Genomic DNA, 24,646 nt, shown 5'->3' on the forward strand with positions numbered 1-24,646 from the left:
GGTTGAATACAATTCAACCCAAACAATTGGGTTGAACAAGTACTCTTGCTGAATTAAAAAAAAAAAAAGGAAAAGAAATACATATGCACATTTTCTCCTTAATCATTTATTTTAGTATATTGCATCTAGAATTTTCCTCAGTCAAAAGGAACTGAAGAAAGTCCATACGTAACTTAGCACGCAGCCTGCTTGTTAACTTTCTACATCTTTCATGCCTTCAGCATGCAAAGTAAATTGCAGAAGTAAAACAAAAATACTCAGTTAAGTCCCCAAATACTGCCACACTCAAAAAAAGCCCAGATGTGGGAAAGATATCACTCTTCGCTGACATAAGCCTTAATTGACACCTCATGAAACCGTTTCCTGTTTGAAATTCCCTGTCATGTCTTCATCTCAGCATTTCCCAGCATATATCTTCACCTGAAATCACAGTTGCTAGGAGTTCAATTATTCATCTAAGTAGCAGAAAGCCTGAGGCATATTGCCCTTTTTTTCAGGGCCTACCCACATTTTGAACATTTTCCACTTTACAGCCCACCTTTTGTCCTTCTTCTTGCTCAAAAAGAACCTGATGCACAGATTTTTAGCTATGGGAAACATCGCCTGGAAACAAGGCCAGCATAGCTGTCCATTGATTCCTCAGCTCTAAAATGTATTGTGGCCTCTATTTACATGCATTTGGCATAGCTGCTGCTGTGTTATGAGATTTGTTGCGTAGTTTTTTCAGTTCCTTTAAGCAGGTGTGACTTTTGTATAAACTATGTAGTGCTAGACCTTATTTTAAAACAAAGCTTCTTCATCTTTTCTATTTCCAGCAACCTAACATAAATCCTCATATATTTTTCCAGTAATAATTATGAAATAGAAAGAAGAGTATGAAAAAGAAAAAATTTAAAGTTGCATTGCCTACCAAGCAGTGCTAGTTCTCTAATTTTCCACAGATATAATTTATTCATATGGAATGGGATGTATTTGAGACTGTGGGAATTCAGCTCAAGTGTGTCTGACTCAACAGCGTAAAGGTTGAGTGAAAGTGACAGCTGCTGAGTTTGCCCTGTACTCTTCTTTCAAACAACAGAAATAGAGAATTCTGAAATTATATTTCAGAATTGAGGATAACTGACTTCTACCTTAAGGTACATGCATAACTCTTAGTAACATTAACAGTAGCTATATGTGTGGAGCTATGTGCTGTACTACCGAACTTTGTTATTTTGCGGCAGAACCCTCAGTGGATAATCTGTTAGCAACAAGTCGTGTGGCTTTTTTCCAAAATAACAGCATGAAGCAAGAGAAAATGAGTGTTTATTCCTGAAACAAATATACATACAGTCCTTCTTAGTTTAAAAAAAAGACATACAAGAGGTCAACTTAAAAGCATTTTTGTTATGCTGTTTCTTTTATCTAGAGCATGAAGCAGTCAGACATGAAAAGATGTTCCACCGACCAAACCAAGTAGGCATTCCTGCATTTTATGCATTCATTACTTTTGAAATTGTTATTTAAAGAAATTCCAAAATACAATTGCATATGACAAATGTCAAAACCATGGCCCTTTGGTCTATTTTGTTATACAGAATGGCCTTGACAGGTTATACTGTAGCTAAGGTAGCACAGTACGTATTTGCGATACTTGTTGTTTTCTGGATATATATATCTCTCTCAAAGGTCAGGTTTCTGCCCTGTAATTCTACTGATGTCAAAGATACGCCAGCAAAGAAGTTGAACTGTTTTCTGAAAATGCTTGCTTTAAATAGCTCCATTTTACTAATTATTTGGGGGTATCTGCCATTTATTTGGACTTCATAGCCTTCCTGTATGAGTCAGCCTCTCAGGACCAGCAACAGTTTAATTTTCCTCTGTAGCAGGTATTATATGACATACTATTCTGAACATGACCTGGCACCATCCATCATCTATGATGAATGTCTCTGCATATCATAACTCCTATGCAGCCTCATTTGTACAAGATAGAGCAAAATTACTGCAGGTATAGGAAGCAGCACTGTTCAATTTTACTGTGAAGCAGTCACTGTGGGTTTAAAAAATGTCTTCATGCTCTGCAGTGAAAGGAAATTAGTGAAGAATTAAAATTGTTGCTGTTAGGATTATTCATTCTTAGGTCTAGCAAAGCAATTTTCATGTGTAGATGAGAACATCCCTACTTTTATTATCCATCATTAGTTCATTATTAATTTCTGTGAGATTACTGAAAATTATTTTTTCACATGCAATAAATACATAGAACAAAACAAGCCATTCTCCACTAGAAGAGTATTATGCTGCACTTGACTCTTCTGACCATTTTTCTTTCCACCTCTCACTTCCTAGTCAAACAGAAAAACACTGCAAGTACGTGTCATGTCTTGTTTCCTATGGAATATAAGCATTCTTTTCAGATGCATGTTGTCTCAATTTGCATTTTTGCGATTTTGTGATGTTAGATAATGCTATTTTCTTGCTTGCACTACAGATATTCTTGTACTCAGTCTGCTTAGTAACAGCAGCACACACCCAAAACTAAGTACATTTATAATTTAATATTGTGAAGCTGCAACACTCAAACTCTGTTTTGCAATTTTAACTTTTTATAAAAGCAAAGTAAATTATGCTAGTAGCATAATTGCTGCTCTGGTGATTTTAGATGAGTGTAGACACATGATTTATCTTTATGCAAATATATTGTTTATTAAAAATAACAAAATGGCATGTAGCATAACTGAATTAGACAACCTTTTCATTACTTCTTTTACCATTTGGAAAAGGCTTATTTCATTAATTCACCAAGCACGTCTTGGCCTTGTTTCAATACGCTTTTTTTCCCCTTACTTTAGTAAAAAAAACTAAATTAAACTAAAGAAGAGAAAGGAATATTTCCATTTTACATGAGTTTTAAGGAGGATTCAGGGGGAATTTCTTGCATAACAAAGACTTCTACTGAAGTCATTGGATAACGTCTTTGTTAAGGTCAGTAAGACTATGAACAGATAAAGTCCGGGATCTATGCTTATTGTGGCAAGTCATTGCATGTTACGTACTGAAAATCATGATCAGACAAGCAATCAGGACAGTGTTTGCACTGCATGCTTTGAATTGTGAAAATGTTGAAGTATGGACCTTCACAGATGAATTAGTTGTAGCCTCTTTAGCACAGGATCTTTGTTTTCTGTTTTTGTACTGTGCTTGGCACATCAAGACCAAACCATGCCTTTTTCTGGTACAAAGTAATCAATAAAGAGTATCCAAAACCAAGGCCAAGCCCCATGAGACAGAGACCTCTTCCTGCACTGGGTCAGAAGCTGACAGCAAGGCAAGGCAAACTGATTCCATTAAGCTTCCTAAATTAGTCTCCTATGTTAGGCGCCTGAAGTTAGACAAGATCAATACTCGCTCTTGAACACCCGTCAGAAGACACAGTGTATTCTGAACCCCAGCTCCAAAGGGAAAGGGGGAACACAAAGCATCTGAAATTTGCCAACACTGAAGGATCTCCCGCAATCCTTAAGTGCAGTGTTCAGTTTTCAAGACATCATTGCAAAATCATTACTTCCTGTGAAGCTAATGGTGGGTTTCTTTCCATTTTTGCCAGTATTTTAAGTAAATTTTCCTCTATTTGATTCCATCATTCAGATTTGTTCAGTCTTATGTTCACTGGATCTGTTCATTGACATTTTATGTCTCCTGCACTGATTTATCTGAGACTCACTGATAGCACTCTTTTCTATTAGAGAACCATCAGAGATTTAAGTGACTAATTCTTCATGCTTTCTGCAATAAGGATCATTTTAACTCAACATCACTGTCTATAAAGCTTTTTTGTCAAGAGCTGTATTACCCTGGCATATTGTGAATATAAGGAACAGCCAAGATATCTTCCTGTGACCTTTGAAGAGGGATATTTGTAGCACATTCTTGAGTTTATATCCTGCTGCTTGAAATCATTATAAAGGTTAACAGTGCCTTTAGAATAAGAAAAAAAATAAAAAAGAAAAAAGAAAAAAACAGTAACAAGCAGACCTATGATCATATACAAAAGTAATTCTGTTTACAGTGCCGATTTTGAGCTAACCATCCTTGACTATATCTAGTTCAAGATTTTAAGCACCAGAGCTATCTATTTTAAATTACTTTTTTCCACACAAAGAACACTTAGTTGGATCACTGCCTTCTTTATTTCTAGAGCTCTATATAGCTTTACTTCATATATTTCTCAGCCAGGTGTACAGTATGCTTGCCATAACACGAACATAGCTATCATGTAATTCAGCATCAGACATAGCCATGGAAACAAAATACTCACTGATTTTGGAACTCGGGTCTAGTAAGAATATAAAACAAATCCATACACTTTTCCTGGGCCAAATTTATTCACATATTGCACCCTGTGCAATATGCACATATATGCACATATATGCACCCTGTGAAAGTAAATGGGGTTTAAATAAGTAGAGAGACCTTATCATTAAATGAATGACAGGTTATAAACAGAAATACAAGTCTGAGTTGGAAAAGTCCCCAAATTAACAACAAATACATTTTTAAAGGAACCTGCTCAGTGAATTACCATGCAACCATAAAAGCAATTAGTAAACTGTCTTACTTTCGTTACTTCTGTTTTAGCATGCAGAAGGGTCTTTGACAGGAATTGATCCTATAAAAAATTGAATGAGTAATAAAACTTAGAATTTACTCCTTGCATACTGACTAAAGACTCTCAAATTGTGAGAGGTTACCTTGAACAGAGGACAAAAGTGGTGGCATTTCTTACTCATGCATGAAGTAATACCAAGCTGTGTTTTGCAATCAAGCGGAAGAACTCCTCAGTTAAGGAGTGAGGGCATGAGCCCCTTTCCCAGATTTGGTCCCTCAGACAATTAACTTTTTTTCTTGTGAAAAATTAGAAGATGCATGAAACCACGGGACATGATGCAGTAATGTATCAGCTTTCAGCAAGGATGACCGTGATCATGAGCAGAAATGTAAATATTAAAGGACGTAAGCATGCTAGCGTTTCATAGCAGCAAAACTGGCCTTTGCTGAACGCCTGTGGTGCCTAAGTATTGAGCACTGACATTTAGGAGTCTCCTTACGAGTGAAGACCTGAATGAAGGTTTCCTGGGATGTGTTAGTGAAAACCACACTTGATTGATCAGTCTTGCTGTTCAAAAAGCATTGACTGAAACATTTTCATTTTGGTGTGAGCTGTAGAACCTCATGTTCATCTCAAGCCAACGCTCAGAATGAAGAAAATAGAGATAATTCAATCAAAGGTGACCTTGAAATGTTTTGTGAGCATATTTCTTTTTTATTCAGCTCTAAGTTCAAAGAATAAAGGTTTTGCCTGGCTAGTGAGCTATTCTCTTTCCTTTAAAATTGGGTTCTAAAATAAAACTGCAACTAATGAAATAGCGAGTGTAAAAAACTCTTGGATTCCAAATCACTATTTAATTCATTTCTCTGACTTAAAAAGAGTAGGGATGGTTTATACCAGGGAATTTCTATCCCATCACATTGATCAATTTTCATTTATTATTATAGACATTATAATAGCACAGGAATATACGCCTCTTTTGTACTACATGCTGTGCAAAGGTGTAGTCAAAATTTTTCCAGTTCTCAAGAGCTTTTACTCTTAAAAGGCAAGGCAAACTGATAATGCAGAAGCAGCTGTTATACCGGGGTGAGTCCCAGTTATTCCAGAACACTGTCAGTCTTTGGTCAGGACATGTGGATGATAAGAAAAGAGAAGTAACAATTAAACTGAATAAATTTTTTGGAAAATAGCGTAGTCAGCTATAACCTTGAATGCACATTTTAAAATATCCCTGTTTAAATATTTGCTTGCTGGAAAGCTTTGATTGGCACAGTGTTTGCATTTGCAAGAATCATTGCATGCTGGATTATAGTACTTCAAAGAGTGGGACTCTTAGCATTCAGTGTGAAATTCTGTGTACACGCCCATTGTTAAGGCACATTTCTTTGCAAATTTATATCCTGCAGAAAGTTGCAGATGAAAGGGATATATTTAAATGGTTACTTGTCCTGAAAAAACATGGTACTGAACCTCGTATTCTTTTCCTTTCCTCCTTCCTCTTCATTTCTGATTATTTTCCTGGAGAGCCAACAGGTGAAATCCCAACAGCAGGTACATACTGCATTTCTCTGATACATCTTATGGAAAGAACATACCAGTGTTGATTAATACATATTGTTCATCAGCAATGAACAATGCTGATGTAAAACAGCATTGGTAAACTGACAGCATTGCAGCTACCAAAGACTATTCTGATCGGCTGATTATGTTATTTTCACTGTTCATCTTCTGCAGCATGTCTTGGTGAGCTAGACACAGGTGATCAGCACTCAGCAAGCTGGTGTTAATCAGATAACACATGCACCCAAAGACTTTGAAAGAAGCGTTATTGCAAGCGGTTTGGTGATATGAAAACGAACAATTTGAAGGCAGCCTGCCAGTTTTCTGCTGTAGTCAACAGGGAATACTGAAATGGGCTCAGCTGCCTGAAGCAATACACCTTACTTAATTTCAGTCTGCCTTGTTGAATGGAGTCACAGGCCAAGAGTCTGTGTTTGCAGGCTGGGGAAAAGGATGCCAAAAAGAAAAAAAAACACATGTTCTAAGTGAATGTACGATTAGAGAAAAATAAACTGAATAAACTAAATCAAAATCTAGTGCTGCAGGATTTCAGAATGGTCACATTTGGTAGTGACAATATCTAGCTCCTTATCCTGGTGGGTTTTGTTTGGGGTTTGTTTTCTCTTGTTTATTTGTTTCAGATGATTGAGATTTTTCTGTGAAGGAGGGTAGAAAGCAGGCAATAGGCAGAGGGGTCCTTCCCTGTTGCATTTTAGGAACCAATAATTAGGGAATTCTGGCAGTAATTAGGGAATTATAGAATTCTAGTGCCTAAAGCCTTTATCAGGAGTTTCTAAACTACTTTGCAACCAGCAACATTCAAACAATTTCCAACAACTCTTCAGAAAGCCCAGAACTGCTACTGCAGCTAAGGGTAGCAGCCATAGTTGTAATATTAGCTTCATTGTATAGATGCCATGAGACACATTTAGCACAGTTATTATTCCAGGGAAATTACTAGGGAGATCAGCTTTGTGCAATGTACTTATTGTAACAGCCCCATATTTCTGATGCCTGTCACTTAATGTTGTTTCCTTGTACATCTCTCTAGCCTTGAAAAAAACAAAGACAGCTAAGGAAAAAGAAGGTAGGAATTCACTCTGTGTGTGCATATATATGTAGAAGATCACAATAAAACTAGTACGAGATTACAGTTTTGCATGTATTGTTATTTGAAACAACCCCTGAAAGATCTGTGCTAATTTTCAAATAATTTTATTTGAAAACTCTGGGTATCATCTATTCAGCAGTCAATTTACCAACCTTGAACTGTGCTACCTTTTCTTTCCTAGAAAAAACAACTGAGAAGAAACATCTGAAAGATGAAAAAACCAAAGGTAATAAAGAGATGAAAATCTTTTCAAACAGCAATGAAAATTTCAATATTAGTTTTTTTCATAGGATTGGAAAGAGGAGCTTTGTTAGTTTTTCTAAATACGTGCAAGTAAGCCAAAATGATGAAATTGTGCATAAATCCCCAGTAATTGAATGTCTGACGGCTCCTTTGCATGTGAGTGTCAAGGATTACATCAGCACATCCAATCTGGCTGTGGCAGTGCCCTGCCTGTGACCCTCCCTGGCTGGTGCAGCATCAGCCTGCATTAGTTAAAGACAATAAATTGCATTTAAACATTGTGTACTGAAATCCTGGAACCTCAAGGGATAACAGTTAGTTGTACTGGTGCAAGTTTGCTAAACTAGTATCTAGAAGCAGTTTGCTTCTGTGGTTTTACTAGAAGTAAAATTTCTTTCTTTAAATAATTACTAGGAAAGTCACATTTAAAAAGCCAATCTGTTTTGTAAGATTCCTATCTGTGAGTTGATTCCAAGAAATTAGAATGTTTCTTATTGAAATTCATTTGAATATTTTCACCTGTAACCAAAGATTACTTTAGGATCTGTTTTGTTCTTTAGGAGTCCCGCCAGTAAAAGAAGCTCCACGACATCACAACCTGACAACAGGTATATGATTTCCCTGTATTGTAATGGAGATTTCTTTTGCTTTCCAAAATTTTCCTTTTTGTTTTTTGTTTGTGGAGGGGTGTTTTGGGGTTTGGGGGTTTTGTGTGTGTGTGTGTGTTTTGATTTTTTTAAAGAAGACCACTCTTGCAATCTTTTCACATCTCTCATTCAAGACTAGGGGACCAGATGTGAGGCAAGCCAGGTAAATCAAATCCATAAATATTGTTCCTGTGGATAATTATTTCCTCAAATGGTATTGCTTTACCACCTTCCTAAACTTTTAAACACATATTCAGCTAATTACTTTTTAAAACAAATCACCTGTAATTAATTTGGCAGTGCATTATTTAAAACAAATATATGCGTCTCATAGAAATTATCTTCCATAAAAAAACCACACAAGGAGAAGCATGTTCAATTTATTTTCTCTCACATAAATAAATATTGCCTCCCACCACCGTGTGCCCTCCACTCCAACCCCCTGGCAAAGAAGTTGAATAAAGGTAGGGAATCTTAGGAGGAAATCTCCCTGCATTGTGTTATCGGTTAGCTCCATGTTTTTCCTAGTATACAGTAAAAATAAAAATATGTTCCAGATTCCTGACTAGTATAAAATAATCCCTATAACCTCAGTGGAACTACACTGATTCATTACAGAGAAGGATCGAAGTCTTATTCTCTCCTGTGAGGTGTAACTGCTTTACACAGGAAATATGTACTAAATATTAATATGGATCCTCCCCGTGCAACTTTGCTGTCTTAAACTACTGAGGAGTTTCACCTCTAATCATCCAGACTGTTTTGTTGTATATGATTTTCTTACCTCTTTTGCTATAAGTAGAATGCTTTAGAGTCCTGTATGCATGATATAAAATGTGCAATAGATGAGTAGTTATATGTATCTATGTATTTTAAAATATCTATTTTTTCATATGTATAAACTTAAAATATTTGGGTAATAATAAAAAAGGTTACTAAGTATAAGACAAGTACAGAGCAATCTGACATCAAGGAAAATGTAATTGAAATGCTAAGGTCAAACATCCAAATGTTAGCAAGTTTATTTGTATGAAAATATTTGCACACATGGCTCACAAGTCTTTGTTATGTAAGGGCAACTACATTTACATATCAGCGTGGCTTAGCTTTTTTTTTATCTTTTTTTAATCAGGAATACAGAGTTAGAGAGTCACATGTAGACTTTAAATCTTCTTAGTGATCCTGTTAATGGATAGATGCAGAAGGTAAAATCTATGCTAGCAAAAAGTTATTACTATTTTATTAATATAGAATTCATATAGATAAAGTAGTGCTACTCATAATAAATAACCAGTAAGTTAAACCAAAGATTTTTCCAAGAAAGAAAATTACCTTATAGAACAAAATTCCAACTTTGGTGTAAAACAGGAACGTAGCAAACCTTGTCTGCCAGCGGACTTCTCCTGCATACCACACTCTTGTAAAATTTACGTCATTCAAAAACTGTGTTACTGTGGCTTTCATTTACAGTAATTCTTATGACTGGTTAATTTAATTGTGCATTATCATTGTGCAATTATTCTTGACTGGATGTTTCCCAGAGCAAAAGCATCTCTGTGCAAACGGTTCTTCTTAACTAGCTTTGCAACCAGAACTTACTGTCTAGGTATTTTCAAACTATTCTTTGTCCACTGAAAAGAATAGATTTTCAGACAATGGATGAAAGACTTGCAGGAAAACATCAAAGTGATTTTTCTTTATGAATGTTGTTCTTTGGTATTTGCCTAAATTGGGAATTTCAAAGCTGAGACCAAATCCTAGGTCATGTACACTCGAGTTGGAACTTGAGAGCTTTTGCTTGTTCTATTTGCAGATGAAGCCAGTGTATTTTCCTCGGTGCACTGAATACTAATATTCTTTGCTGATAAATGGAAGTAAGAAAGGATTTACACATTCTGAGCTAATCTAAAAATTGAAATAGTAAATCTTCTTTCAGCTTTCAAAAGCTGAATAGAATAGATCCACTTTTTCCTAGATTTTAATCAGAGTCCTTCAACCTTTCCCTGATATTAAAAAGTAATCAGATAAAACAAAAAAAGCTATTTAAAAAGCTGTATATATCTTCAATTTTAGAATGCTCCACATTTAAACAGAATTTTAAGCAGTACTGTACATTTCATAAACAATGCTAATATGTGCAGTACACACTAAATTTCACTGCCCTGTAGAGCAAACTATTACTTAGAATTCTTTCTCCTTCTTTCTCCTGTCCTAAATGTCAAAAAATGACACCTGTACCCAGACCGAGACTTACCCATGCACAAAAAATTGAGAATTCTTGCAACTCCACTTTTTTATCTTCTAACTTATAACAAACGTATTTGCAAACACACAGAAGCAGATTTTTTGACCCTTAGAGTAAAATTTGAGGAGCATACAAGCTCAACTCTGTGGTGAGGACTATCTACCATACCCTTTATATGAACAGCTGCATACTTTTATAAAGTCCTAGTTTGTTCCAAGGCTTATACAGAGTATGAAAATCTAAATTAATCAAAAGTTGCAATTACCTTTTAACTGTCTTCCTGGCTGAAAACTCAGGAAACAGCGCATTGAATTTGTAATACAGCTAGTTGAAGAGGTTGATGCTTTTACTCTGCTGTTCTCTAAGCCCACAGATATGCAAATGTGGCAGATAAAGAGAGACTGTGATGGAAGAGCATGAAAAGTAAAAAATAATGAAACTGATACTAATCCCGTATGAATTTCTTTCTTAAATTAGAGGAATGTGTGGATTATTCTCAAGTTCAAGGGAAATCAGTCTAGTCATGCTAACTTCCATATAAATAGATGTGTTGTAAATAGACTTACGTAATTCATGCATCTACTCATATACATTATTAGAAGTTTAAAACTTCCTTGGACATGATAACTTCTATACATACTGTCTAGTCAAAGAAGTTGCACCTCTGGGAAAGCTAAAATTATCATTAAGCACGGTTGGAACACCATTTATATGAACATACTGTGCTGCCACTTTTATGAAAAAAAGCATTTCTCAGCTAAATTTTTTCTCTGCTTCTGCAGTGATAGAGAGCAATACAGTTCCTCAGATGTATTCTAGCATAAAGGGGAATCACTTAATCATATTATCAGAAAAAGATATTCAATGGGACACAGTGATCACTGCATGAAAAACCTCAGCAACTCCAGTGGATTAACTCATTACATGTCTCTCTTAGCACGTGGTGATTGGTTTATTACTGTAAGGTTGTTTTATTGCTTTGCACTTTCTGTCTTCCTGTAATATATTTTCCAATGCAAGGGCGATTTCCAAATCTGCAAAAGCAGAAAGTTCTATTTAGTGTGAGATTTGATATGAGAGCCATTTGAGAGACCATCAAGGATGTTTTCTCAATGCTGAGGGAACATAAACTTGTCAGCAGCGCAATGTGTAAGACTTTTTTCCATGGATCATTATTTTGAAAGAGAATGAGACTGCTTTGCTTTACTTTCTCCTTGGTTCTGAAGCATTTTAAGACTTTGGAGGAAAATACAATCCTTTTCATTATTCTGAAGTTGGAGTCTGTCAATTTCATTAAGCACAAACATATTGGTACTGTTCTATAAAATAGAAGCATTGAACTACTTTAAAAATAGTCCACAATATTCAAAAGAGAAGGCAAGAATTTCATCACCGCAGGACAGGTAGCTCTAATCTATAGGTAGAAGATATACTGCAGATACTATATTTTCTACTCTTCTTGCCACCCAGACAGTCTGTGTATCTCAGATGTAGGATGATTCTGGTATTCTGTCAGCAGTTTCTTCCAGAACTTTAGCTGTATAAACTCATACTCTTGAAGATGACCATTTGAATGCAGCAAGAAGCTGAACAAAAATGCTGAGGAGAAAAGATACGATGTCCTTTCGCCGAATAGAAATATAGAGCAAGGAAGGGACCATTAACTGAAACAGTTGTATCTCTGAAAGTAATAATGAAAACAGTAATAGCATCCTTGAAATAAATATATTAGAGATTCATAATTTTTTTCTCACCAGAATTCAGTAATAAATCACTAATATTAATGTTGATTTTCTGGACATAAAGTATGACATTGGCTGGAAAATAATAGAAGGAACTGGCATTCTAAGATGTTTCACATTTTTTTGTATAAGATCTCTGCTCACTCGTTTAGAAGGCTTGTGAATATGCAGGATATTCTCATTCAGTAAGAATTTCCAGGGTGCCTATCACTCTGCAGTACAAGCACTCGGCATGAGAGCAGGATCACATTAAGGCTGCTTGCAAGAGACTCCATGTAGAACAGCCTCTCTTCTGCAGATATACAGAGATGTCTCACTAATTCATGTTTGTTAGAACTGTGAGGACCAAGGCTGCATATGAAGGCTTTCCAACAACTTGGCGTTAGTCATTCCACTATTCTGAAGCAGACTTTTAAAGAAATACTTGGAGATGAAATCGCAGCAGGCTTGTCTAACCAGAGGCATACTGTGCATTAACAAAAGGTGTACGTCTAAAGAGCTCAGTCTAACAGTGCTAAATGCTTGAGTGGTTACATATTAAGAACTAAGGTGACCTTGATTTAATTTGGTTTAACCTATTATGAAATTGAATTGATGAAAATTTCACTGAGGCTGCTTTAATTCTGAAAGAGTGCCCACACAACACTTTTATATGGCCTAATTAATCCACTTTTAAAGTTAACTTGAATTAAATTTCCTGATTGTGTCTACACAGAAAACCCATATAAGGGGGAAGCATCAGATACGTGGTAGTTAGGTAAAATAAAAGCTTTATGTTCTGTTATGAATTTGATTGAATATTACTGGAAAACTTACAGATTGCAGTAAGTTTTGAAGCTCAAAATCTGTAAATACACAACACAAATGAGAACAATACATCAGGTTTTGTGTCAGTTATAAGTTTATAAATAGCCTGTCAACATAGTGAGATTGTAATCCAAATTATTTATTACAGACATTCTCTTCAGATGCCAAAGGGTACATCTTACTGTGGGGGGGGGTGAACCTCATGGGAAGAATCTCAGAGTTTCTGCTGTGTCTTCTACAGAAGGGCGTCTATCCCTACTTCTAAAGTAATCTCCTTCTTTTATCTTTGGTTATATTTGGTAATTCCATTACTTTACCTTGAGTTTATTTGCTGTCAAGGTTTGTTTATGATTAGGAATTACTGACAGATATTTTCAATCAGCTTTGCATTATGATGAGAGTTACTTGGACTCAGTTTAAAGTCCTCCTCCCCAGTAAACAGTCACAAGTTTTCACAGTAATCAACACAGTGAGAAAAGAAGTGTTGGTTCAGTTCAATTTCTATGTAGCACCTAAATGTTAACAGCACTTGCACTTTACTAGCTCAGTCTTCAAATTACTGAGAACCTTTTCTCGTTGTTATGCAAGCTTTAGTTGCACCACAAACCTGAATGTGGTTTACACACCACATTGATTGACTCTGATCTAAAATCCATAAGAGATAAATCCTGAAGATTAATGATCAGAGAGAGTTCTTGTCAATCAACAGTGAAAACCACTGCTAAAAAAACAAGGTCAGACCCAAGACATTCTTTTAGAGGATTTTTAACATCCCAAATAGCCTGCCAAAGAGGTTCCAAAATGCCTGAGGTTTTTACATACATAAATCACCTTCCCATGCAAGCACAGAATTTTTTGCCCTGTTTTTGAAAGAGGGAAAACTGCTGACCTAGTGCCTTGTTCCTACAAAAGCTTCGTTAGAATCCAGAAACTTCCTAACAATTCCTGTCTGTCAGACATGTTTTGAGTACAACTAATGTGTCAGCAGCATAAAGCCCTTGACAAAATGCAGCTGCAATTACTTTGCTTTTAAAACTGTGGTGGCAGTGATGGTTTCTCTATCTTTGTGTATCATAGAATCATAGAATATCTTGAGTTGGAAGGGACCCATAAGGATGATCGAGTCCAAATCCCTGCTTCTCACAGGACTACTTAAAACTAAACCATATGACTAAGAGCATTGTCCAGATGCTCCTTGAACTCTGACAGGTGTGGCACCATGACCACTTCCCCGGGCAGCCTGTTCCAGTGACCGACCACCCTCTCAGTGAAGAACTTTTTCCTTATGTTCAATCAGAACTTCCTCTGACATAGCTTCATGCCATTTCCTCGTATCCTATCACTGGTCACCAGAGAGAGATCAGCACCCCCTGCCTCCACTGCACCCCTTGAGGAAGTTGCAGGCTTCAATGAGGTCACCCCTCAGCCTTCTCCAAGCTGAACAAGTCAAGTGACCTCAGTCATGCCTCATAGGTCTTGCCTGTGAGATCTTTCACGGTCTCAGACACCCTTCTCTGGGCACAGCATAATAGTTTGATGTCTTTGTACTGAGGCACTGAAAACTGCTCACAGTACTGGAGGTGCCATGGCACTGCTCTCCGGCTTCTCACCCCCCAGTTTTTGTATATAATCAGGATTATCACATCCCAGGTGCAGAATCCGGCACTTGTTCTTGTTAAATTTCATACAGTTTGTGATTGCCCAGCTCTCTAGTCTATCCAGATCTCTCTCTAAGGCCTCTCCTACCCTCAGTGGAGTCCACAGCTCCTCCTAATTTAGTATCATTGGCAGACTTCCTTAATGTACATTCGATTCCTGTGTCCAGATCACTTGTAAAAACATTGAAGAGAACTGGCCCTAAAATTGAGCCCTGAGGAACCCTACTGGTGACTGGCTGCCAGCCTGCTGTAACCCCATTTACTGTAATGATTGCATACTCTCCAGTGGGATTTAGTTGACACTCTTTCAGAGCCTTCTTTACCTGAAGAGACTCAACTTTATACCTTCCATTTTTATCTTCTTGATATAAAGGTCTTTTTCTGATTCAGAGACTTCTTTAGGTAAAATACTTCAAAATGGTCACTTGGTAAAATTTAGAAATAATTCTGGACTAATTCTTGTACTATCAGGCATATCTAGTAATATATTTAGCTAGCTTTTGTGGCTTGTGCATACGTACACCACTAAGTTTAATACCTGGACAGCTTTGCAGGCCACAATGGAGGGGTATTTTCTGTAGTCATTGGAGACCTGGTTTGTGAACATGACTTCAAATGTAGATATTGCCATTCAATTTAAATAATGTTCAACGTGTCCAAAGTCCACTTTAAATCTTGGTCCACAACCATTATTGGACTTCTCCCATTACACGTGATAATGTGCCCTCTGCACTTGGAATGATTGTTTACATCAAAAGGGAATGAGCAAAATTCTACCAGGGAATACACCAAGGGAAAACTCAGAGCCCAGGGAGACACCCAAAAATTAAAGAAGGAACTTTAGTGAAAAAATGAGTTGGAGGATGAGCAGAAGTTGACAACGGACAAGGTAGTCAAAAGTTTGGGTTTTTACAATTTGTTCATGAGCTGATTACTTCTCATGTGAAGACTAAAAATTATTTGCCTAGCAAATTATTAGAGACACACCTATATTTACTATAAATGTGGAGAAGAATTGATCTAACTAAAGAACACATGCAGCCTATGGGAGAAAAAAGACTATAAAAAAAAGAAAGTATTATTTATTATCATGCTGGTTTGCATTCAGTAATGAGAATCTGATTTGCCTAACTTTGCAGAATGAATCCACTTAGTAATATTATTTCTGCCTGTTGGACAAGTATTTCATTCCCTTGCTCTAAACTGGGTCAAAATATTTTGCTAACGTTAAATTAAGTGGCTCCAAGCATTGATAAACATGTACTAAGTTTGTGCCAAGTCCAATAATAAAAATATATATATATCTCTCAGTATAAATCTCTGAATTATTTTGCCACAAATAAAATATCAATACCTAGTATCTTACTGCTTCTCATTGCTAAGTTGATTTTGCCTTTGGTTTGACTGGTATATCTTCTTAAATCACACTGCAAGAAGAGAGAAGAAAAGTACATATTATGCATTTCCATGACATATGCCATGGAAGCAAAATTCAATCAAAATGTAATTCTTCAATGGTTTTCTGAGTCAGAGATTATTTATCTTTGTTCCAGATAAATGGCCCTTTCTTCAAATCCCTCTTGAATTTTAGGAAAGTAATCCCTCCAATGTCATATTCCATCTCTTCTAATGGGGACATTGCTTAGAGGACAGAGGAACTATCTTACTTTTTTTTATCAACATAGATTTTGTTTTAAAACATTTATGAGCTGAAAAACAGATATCCTCACTTCGGGCTGAGTTCACATTCCTGGGTTATCATCAGTATAGTCAAATCCAGTGGGCAAATCATCATTATGTGGTGTAATTCTTAATTAGTGAGACGAGAACTGACAGCAGATGCTGTGAAATATTTTAAAGAAGCCAGCCTATAGCGCTCCTACGGTTTCTTTCTGTTTTCCCTTGTTCCTAGAGCTGTGCTAATTCAGGGTGAGGAAGACATTCTAATTTAGCTTCATTTTTCATTTTAAGCAGCACATCGGCACAAATTCGATCCTCCTAATCATAAGCACTTAAATGAGGACATATTTGCACAAGTTCCATGGTTAATGAGAGAGGAACTTCTCTAATGAGTTACTTATCCCTTCAAACTCTAAATTGCCCCTGTGGCTAAATGACATCCCGTGGCTAAAGCTAAATCCAGAAGGTAGTGCCTCTAATAGTGTCTGACATTAAGCAAGATGAATTTGGGCCTATCAGGGTTTGTCAGTAGCATCGTTCAAGCACTGTCTCTTTCCTGAATTTTATTGTCATAAAGAAGTGCTGCTGCTCCCAGTAGAAAAGTTCTCACTGAGGAAGATAAATGTATACACATAATACTAAACACATCCAAAAACCCCTTTATTTAATAAAGATATCAGTTAGAATGATAACTGAAACAAAGAAAACACTTGTATCATTCAGATACCAGCTACATTTTCATTAGTTGTTTCACTGACTTATCATTCATCGCTCACCTCCTCTCTCCTCCCCTCTCCCCCTCTCCTCTCTCCATCACATGCCTTCACAGGTGAATGAATATCTGGTATTAACTTCCAGTATGTGTTATCCATTCTTGTTAACATAATAAGATCCCTGATTGTTTTTACCACCTTCTATAGGTTTTATATGTTTTTTGTGTGCATAAAAGGGTTTGTATGTAAAGTTTAAACCAATCTTTTAGTGACTGACAGTTCTTAAGAAACAATTCTTTTAATCAAGTATGTTGTAATTACATTAGTTGAACATGCTGGCCACAGGAATGGGTCAACAGAAACCATGTCACATCAACATGCCTAAGGTACATGATCAGCACACAGTGCTTCCTATCAAGACACTGGCATTGTTTATTGAGCAATAGCAACAAAATCCAATTCAATATTGCTGCCCACCAAATACCACTGTAGTCTGATGTAATTACCACTCCAGACTGTGAAAAAATCCAACAGATTTTAATAGACTCTGGATAAGGCCTGCATTAATTTTTGGTCCCCCTTAAATATCATTCTTTGAATGATTCATTCGTTTACTCCTATGTTTCACTGATAAAACACATAATGCCATTACCAGACTCCTTCAAAAGCTCAATGCTAGCAAAATTTTAAAGACTGTGTACTCTGATCATTGCTATGCTTTGCTAGAAGTGTCTGTATTACCATGTGTCACACTGTTACTTCTTGCACGGTTTTACTGCCTAAGAAAAAGGATTTTATAATTAATTTTGGGTGAATGGCACACTTTCGGGATATCCACTCTTTTATGTGAGAGTTACGTGGTTTATGTGCAGTGTCCATAAAATGAAATGTAACACTTTTCTCTAAACATACAGCTTATTTATCCATTAAGCCTTCTTACTAGACAATGCAAGGGCCAGTTTGTAAAACAGAATTTTTTGCTTCTTTAAATGGTTGTTAGGTGTCATCTATCACATTCAAGCTAAAAGACAGAAATAATGTTTCACTTTTTATCATACAAATCTGTTCTGTAGGAATAAAGATCTCATTTGTTGAGCTTTGTTGTTATGTTTCAAAAAGAGCACTGACTTTGCTAAGTAACAAAGCATAACTGGTTTTAATCAGTTCTGGTCTTGGGATCTTATATATGTTTTTACTGTAGTGATTTTTTCCACCTCTAATGATATTAAATAAGAACAAAGTGACCTTCTAGCACTATTGATCTGACACATTCACAACACATTTTATACCAAGAAATTGTTATTAAAGACATGTACTACCAACTTTGTACTGACACTATTTTTTTCCCACTGATTGAAACACTGGTTTCTTTTGTGTATGTGTTTAGCAGTTTTCCTGTGTGTGTTGGGACCACAGACACACTTAAGAAATGGAACAATCTTCTGGGTGTTTTTTGCACACTGTTGAGGAATATTTTGAGAGGCTGCATATTTATTCTTTTAAAGTATAACTATTTTACCTTCTCTAGACCTTGCAGTCCCATGATGCCTGAAAAAGAGCTGTTAAAGAGAATATGAGATCTGAGTTTTCATGGCTGCAATAACAATGTTGTTGCTAGTATTTAACTCTCTTACTCAAACACCTTTAGTACTTTTTTGTTAAATAACTAATTACCTGACTGACCCTCTGCTAAAATGGCTATGAAAACTTGCATGGTGTTTGAAAAGACGAGCAATTAATAGCATTATATCACAGATACTTTGAAAGTAGCTTTGAGAGCTACTTTCCAACCATTCTTCATTTTCTTTGGTTTTTCAAGACACAAAATAAGATGCAAAAGAAGTATCCTCATGGGACAATTTTTTTCCTTTACAGTCTACACATTGTCTCTACAATGCTAGAAAAATGTCATTTTAAGGGTATGATTTTAGATATATAGAATTGATTTAAAGTGGTAGTGACATTTCTTGCTTATGTGTAATGGATGTATGAAAGCTTTCTCCTCTTCCTTTCCCCCTCCTCCTTCCCATTAAGGATTGTACTACCTAAGAATAGCAGTACAACATGTGGCTGTACAGCACGCTCAAAAAGGAGTTGAAAAGGATTTATCAAAAAAAGAAAACCCATAAATCTAATTTTTGAAGAAACCATGTGTATTTGAAAAGCCAGCATCTAATCACAGACCATATTGTGAATTTAAGAGAATAGTATTTGGTCTTCTGCATGGGCATTCAACATTCAGCTTCGCTATTTAGAGAAATGGGATTCAATTAAATAGCCGTTACACAGCGGAGCTAAGCACAGAGACTTATATACTTGTGTTAGAAAGGGTGAAGGGAAAAAATTGTGATATTTAGCAAGGATTCCACACCACTCTCTTCCACATCTGCCCCTGTGCTTTCTTTGGTCAGTTTGTCATACTGTTAAGAGAAAGAGCCCTAATTGTTTGATAGGGAAAGAAGCAGAGCAAAGGGGAAAATATCTGCTTCTCTTCCTTGCCCTTTCGTAAGTGAAAAAAAGTTCAGCTCCCCAGGCATTGGAACAAGTTTTCCTTTTTCTTGTGTGGTTCAGTTTTGATTGCTGAACCAAAACACCATATGTGCATTCCTGAGAAGCAATCTGAAACAAATAAGTGCAATTGTTAATACTTTCTCTTACTTATAATTGCTTCTAATTAGTTGCTTCTAATGCTACCATTGCCTGAATTTTTGTGTTTTGCTGACTTGTTTAATTCTATTAAGACAGTTACTAAGTGAAGAAATTTTATTCCAACTAGCAAACAACGGTAATAAAAATTGTTTCCTCACACACTCTCTGTAATTTTTTCCCTAATAATGAAATTGTTATTGCTAAAAGCTATTGCTTTTTAATGTATATATTATTTGATGACTTGCCTTAAAAAGAGCTATCTGAGCCTTGTAGAAAGGGGACTTTAACCAAGTAACACATAAAGAGGAACACCTTTACATTGTTCAGGATTAGTAAATTTTATTCCTCTGCATTTTCTACCCCCTTTCATTATAAGATTAGTTTTTAAAAAGACTGACAATTGTTTGTTTGTTTGGATCACCATAATTCGTTACACAAAACTCCCATTAATTTCTTGAGTAGGTACTTGAGTGGTAGTTTGGCACTTTGAATGGTAGAAAGCCACATCGAAGTAGTATTTTTTAAAATGGCACTAAATTATATTAATTCAGGAGAAACTTTCATGAAAATTATCACAAGGTCCTTGGACATCCTTGGAGTTTAAATATGTTCCCAACTAGACTGCACACAGCTAAAGGAGGGAATCCAAACTGATTTCCGGCTTTAGCCCCTAAATTACCAATTCCCAAACCAGACATGCTGCTTAAGTGGAGCTAGAGCCTATCACCCTTTGGAAATTCTGGATCAATACATTGGAAGCCAAACTCTTTTCCAGTGTCCCAGCACCTTAACATTTAAGAACCATTACATATCTAAGGATGGAGTGCCCTCATATTCATCAGTTTTCTTAAAGAACTACTTCAGCTAAATGAGCTGAAGCAACTCCAAAATAGACTGCTTAGGATATAAGGATCTATAAAGGCGTAATTATGCAGGATGTAAATTAACAAGTCGGTGCTTACCTAGCACTGAGCTTTTATAGTGTCTCTTCCACTGCAGCGTTCATTTAATTAGCTGACAGATGTTTAATAGTCTTTGTTCTGGTGACTAGGCTTCTCATGAATATCCTTCCCCGTCCAGATTTGTCATGGAAGAGAGTCCCTGGTTGAAGACCCCTTTATTGCCTTTGTATGGAAGGTTCTTCTGGTGATCTATTCAGATTTTAAACTCCCCTCTTTCCCAGAAATTTCTTAATCTTTCTCTCAGCCAGAAGAGATTTTGGATCTTATTGTCACTTCATCGGTGTCTGTTTTCTCATGCTTTGGAAACGTAAATGGCTGAGTGTGAATCTTTCTGCCCAGAGAGTAAATAAAGACTGTTAACCAATATAAGCCACCATAAGGCAAAAAAACTAACCACCTGTTAAGCAATATTCAAACCTGAGAGTGAAGCTTTCTCATATATTGTTTCTAATATTCTATACACATTCACATAAACTGATAATTTATGCCATATACAGATGGATTTAACTCTTCGCTGCCTTTGCCAGTGATAAGACACATAGAAATCAATCTGTTTGGAATGGTAAAGGACTTGTAGGTGACACTGTAATAGTATCTGTAGGGGATGTGACAGATGTGCATGCTTTGAAAGTTAGATCTGATTCTGGGATGTAGCTGGACTTCTGTGAGCCTGTCTGCTGGCTCTCAGCCAAGTCAATTCTGTTGGTATCTTTGCCTTATGTGAATATGTGGAAATGGAGCAGTATCCAAATCGCTGTTTAACTATGCCAGCAGTCTTATGGCTTTGAGATTATCTTTGTTCTCTAGTGTCTAGTCTTTTACTGGGACTAGTGTCAGCTACTTATCTTTTACCTGGTACCTGTTGCCTTTTCCATTCAATAGGCTTAAAGAGAACAAATAACAACAAATAGTATGCAATTTGAATTCTAGCTCTTTAAATGTTAAACTAGGCCCTCAAAGCAAAATTAACAATCTTTGAACAATCACAACAATTGGAAGAGGTTCCTGAGGACTGGCAGAAAGCAAATGTTGCTTCTATCTTCAAAAAGGGCAAGAGGAATGATCCAGAGAACTACAGGCTGGTCAGCCTCACCTTGATCTACTCACCTTGATCTACTCACCTTGAGTAGAGGGGGAGGATAACCTCCCTTGACCTGCTGGCCACACTCCTGTTAATGCAGCCCAGGATACTGTTGGCCTTCTTGCCCACAAGGGCACAGTGCTGGCTCGGGGTCAGCTTGCTGTCCACCAGCGCTCCCAGGTCCTTCTCAGCAGAGCCGCTTTCCAGTAGTTAAGCCCCAGCCTGTACTGGTGCATGGGGTTGTTCCCCCCCAGGTGCAGGACCTTGCACTTGCTCTTGTTGAATTTCATGAGGTTCCCCTTGGCCCAGCTCTCCAGCCTGTCCAGGTCTACCTTGTCATCAGTAAGGCTTTTGGCACTGTCTCCCATAGGATCCTCTATGAGAAACTGGCTAAACTGCCAGGCCCAGAGGGTGTTGATCAGTGGCAGGAACTAGGCCAATAACTAGTGGGGTAACCCCGGGGTGAATACTGGTTCTATTTAACAACTACATTAATGATCTGCATGATGCAGCAGAGTGTACCCCCAGCAAGTTTGCAGATGACACAATACTGGGAGGAGTAGCTGATACATCAGAGGGTTGTGCCGCGATCCAAAGGGACCTCAGCCAGCCGGTTTTCTCCTTTCTGCTGAAGAATTAAAAGCACCAGGAGAGTGGTCTTGCAATAAATCTCACATTTCTTGAAACCAGCCTTCTGTGTGAGTTGTATGTCACTTAGAGATTAAGCGCACACATATGCTCAATGGAATATAACGGAGTATAATTTATTTGGTATCTACAGAATGTTCTTAGCATTTCCTCTTAACCAGACCTGGACAGCTTCACACAAACCCTGAATCCAGCGAGGATTGTTTCCTTATCTGCTTTCTGGAACTAATCTTCGTTGTTCTCACTCCAAAAGGATTTCCATCCAAGCAAAAATAATTTAAAATATGTCTTTTTTTTTTTTTGGTGAGGGGAAAAAAGTGTCTTTTCCTTTCACAAAGTGAAAAACAAAGCAGCAAACACCCCCACCTCCAGCCTTTCAGAAACAAATTAGTCTTAGGTATCAGGTGTCCTCATATAACAACATTAATTAAAATTTGTTAAAAAAAAAAAAAAACGTTTTATCCCAGCATTGACGCTTTTTGTTTCCTCAGTAATACTCATAAGGAAATTTAAGTAATTACATATATTCTCATAAACTACATCCTAAACAAAAGTTTAAGGCCAGCTACAAGGCTTTATTTTTGTGTCAGTTAAGCTGACAAAAGACAGCTAGTGTTAAACCACATGTTTTGCTCCTACTGCTCATCTTTTTTTGGTAACATTTGCCCTGAAGACATGAGACAATACATTGAAAGTGAGAACCCTCTTCAGTTTAAAAGAAACATTTTGTACTCACATTGAATGTGCGAATTACAAAGGCAGAATGGGATTCATTTGTAGTCTTCTTTGCATGCCAAAATTCAAATTGTTCTCTTGGCTATGGCTTGTACCCTAACACAGTTGCAGATTCTGATACAGACACAGTTCCAAAGATGTTGGTATTTGAATGAAATTTTCTCTGCAGGTTTTGCAGCTCAGGTTTGCATGATAAAGCAGTCTAGGAAGGACAATATGAAAGGCAAGAACTGAAAGAGCAAATAGCAAAAAGCACCATTCTGAAACCATTTCCTCCTGCATAGACTTTCTATGCTGGTAGCTGACTTTGTTTTGCTTAACAGGTTAGAACATGCTGAAGACAGACCCTTCAGTTTACAGAAAGTGTGAATCTCGTCAGTAATAAAGAAGAAATATATGAGCTACTTACCAAAAAATATATAAATAAATACATTATGCAACAGACATTTGCAATAGGCCTACTTCAAAGCTCTGGTTGCTTGATTAGGTAAAATATAAAAGATCCATCCCAGCAAGGCATGCTGATGAAATTTTCTTTAATAAATCAGTAGATTTGTACTGGGAGAATTAATAAGAAGTGATCTACAAAGAAAGTATGGGGGAAAAGGGCCTTTTTTAATAGGCTGAATATCACAAAAAAACCTGAAAATGCCTTCTTCTTATACCTACAGTTGGAAGCATAGCACTTTGCTTACCAAAGCTTGTACTCTGATAACAGTATCTACTAGATCTCACATAAAACACAGTGTACCAAAGTAGTTCAATATTTTAGCAAGGGAATCTGCTGCATTTACTCATGTATAAACAATGGCTTAATATGAGGATAAATCCATGAAGCATTGTGCTTTAGTTTGTCTAACCCCCAAAAAAATATTTTTAAGAAAATTTCATTTCAGAGTAAAATATTTCAGATTCATTCCAATGACATTCCAGTTAAAAATTAAAACTTTTTTTAGAGATATTGGTAGACTTTTTAAAAAAAGTCAGAAAAGTTTCATTTTAAAGTTTTTAAAATAGAAAGGTAAAGTTTCCAAATTTTCATTTTAGATATCACTTTTTAGTTATAATATTGCTTTTTGATATTTTAAATCCTCTCTTATAGTCTGCTTAATATTGATGAAAAAAGCACTTGATTTTTTTTTTAGTTTGCCCTTCCTCAAGATGAAACAGTCAATAAAAAATTTTGATTAATTATTTTGTGGAGTTTGATTATTTTTTTAAAGGAGAATTTGATTCATATCTATCCCTTTTGTCAGAAAGCTTTTCTCCAGTGAAAGGCTGATACAACTAAACTTCTCATTGGCTGTAGCCTTGCCTATGCCTCAGAGCCTAGAAGAAAGTTCTACAGGTTAATTCCTCTTACTATTTCACTCATACCACAAAGAAGAGGAGACCTCTGTCCATGACGGTGTAGAAGGAGCCTTTGCCCCTGTGAATAGGTACATGGCAGTTCAGATCCTGATGTTACAGCCCACACAGACCCGAAGGGCTGACACTTAGTGAGGGCTCCTGTCATCTGCACGAAAGGAAAATTTGTCAGTAGCATTAGTTGTCATCCTCAAAATGTAGGA

The 24,646-nt window shown here is 36.6% G+C and overlaps 1 protein-coding gene across 1 annotated transcript in view; it reads left to right on the forward strand.

The window, feature by feature from the left end:
- TRDN (triadin) overlaps positions 1–24,646 on the forward strand; it is a 230,491-nt gene that overhangs the window by 201,434 nt on the left and 4,411 nt on the right. The window contains 7 exon segments of the mRNA XM_064447367.1: positions 1,409–1,426; positions 1,429–1,455; positions 2,332–2,352; positions 6,119–6,145; positions 7,206–7,241; positions 7,447–7,491; positions 8,069–8,116. Coding sequence (XP_064303437.1) covers positions 1,409–1,426; positions 1,429–1,455; positions 2,332–2,352; positions 6,119–6,145; positions 7,206–7,241; positions 7,447–7,491; positions 8,069–8,116 — 222 coding nt within the window.

The sequence above is a fragment of the Phalacrocorax carbo genome, chromosome 3, assembly GCF_963921805.1.
Source record: "Phalacrocorax carbo chromosome 3, bPhaCar2.1, whole genome shotgun sequence".
Taxonomy (NCBI): domain Eukaryota; kingdom Metazoa; phylum Chordata; class Aves; order Suliformes; family Phalacrocoracidae; genus Phalacrocorax; species Phalacrocorax carbo.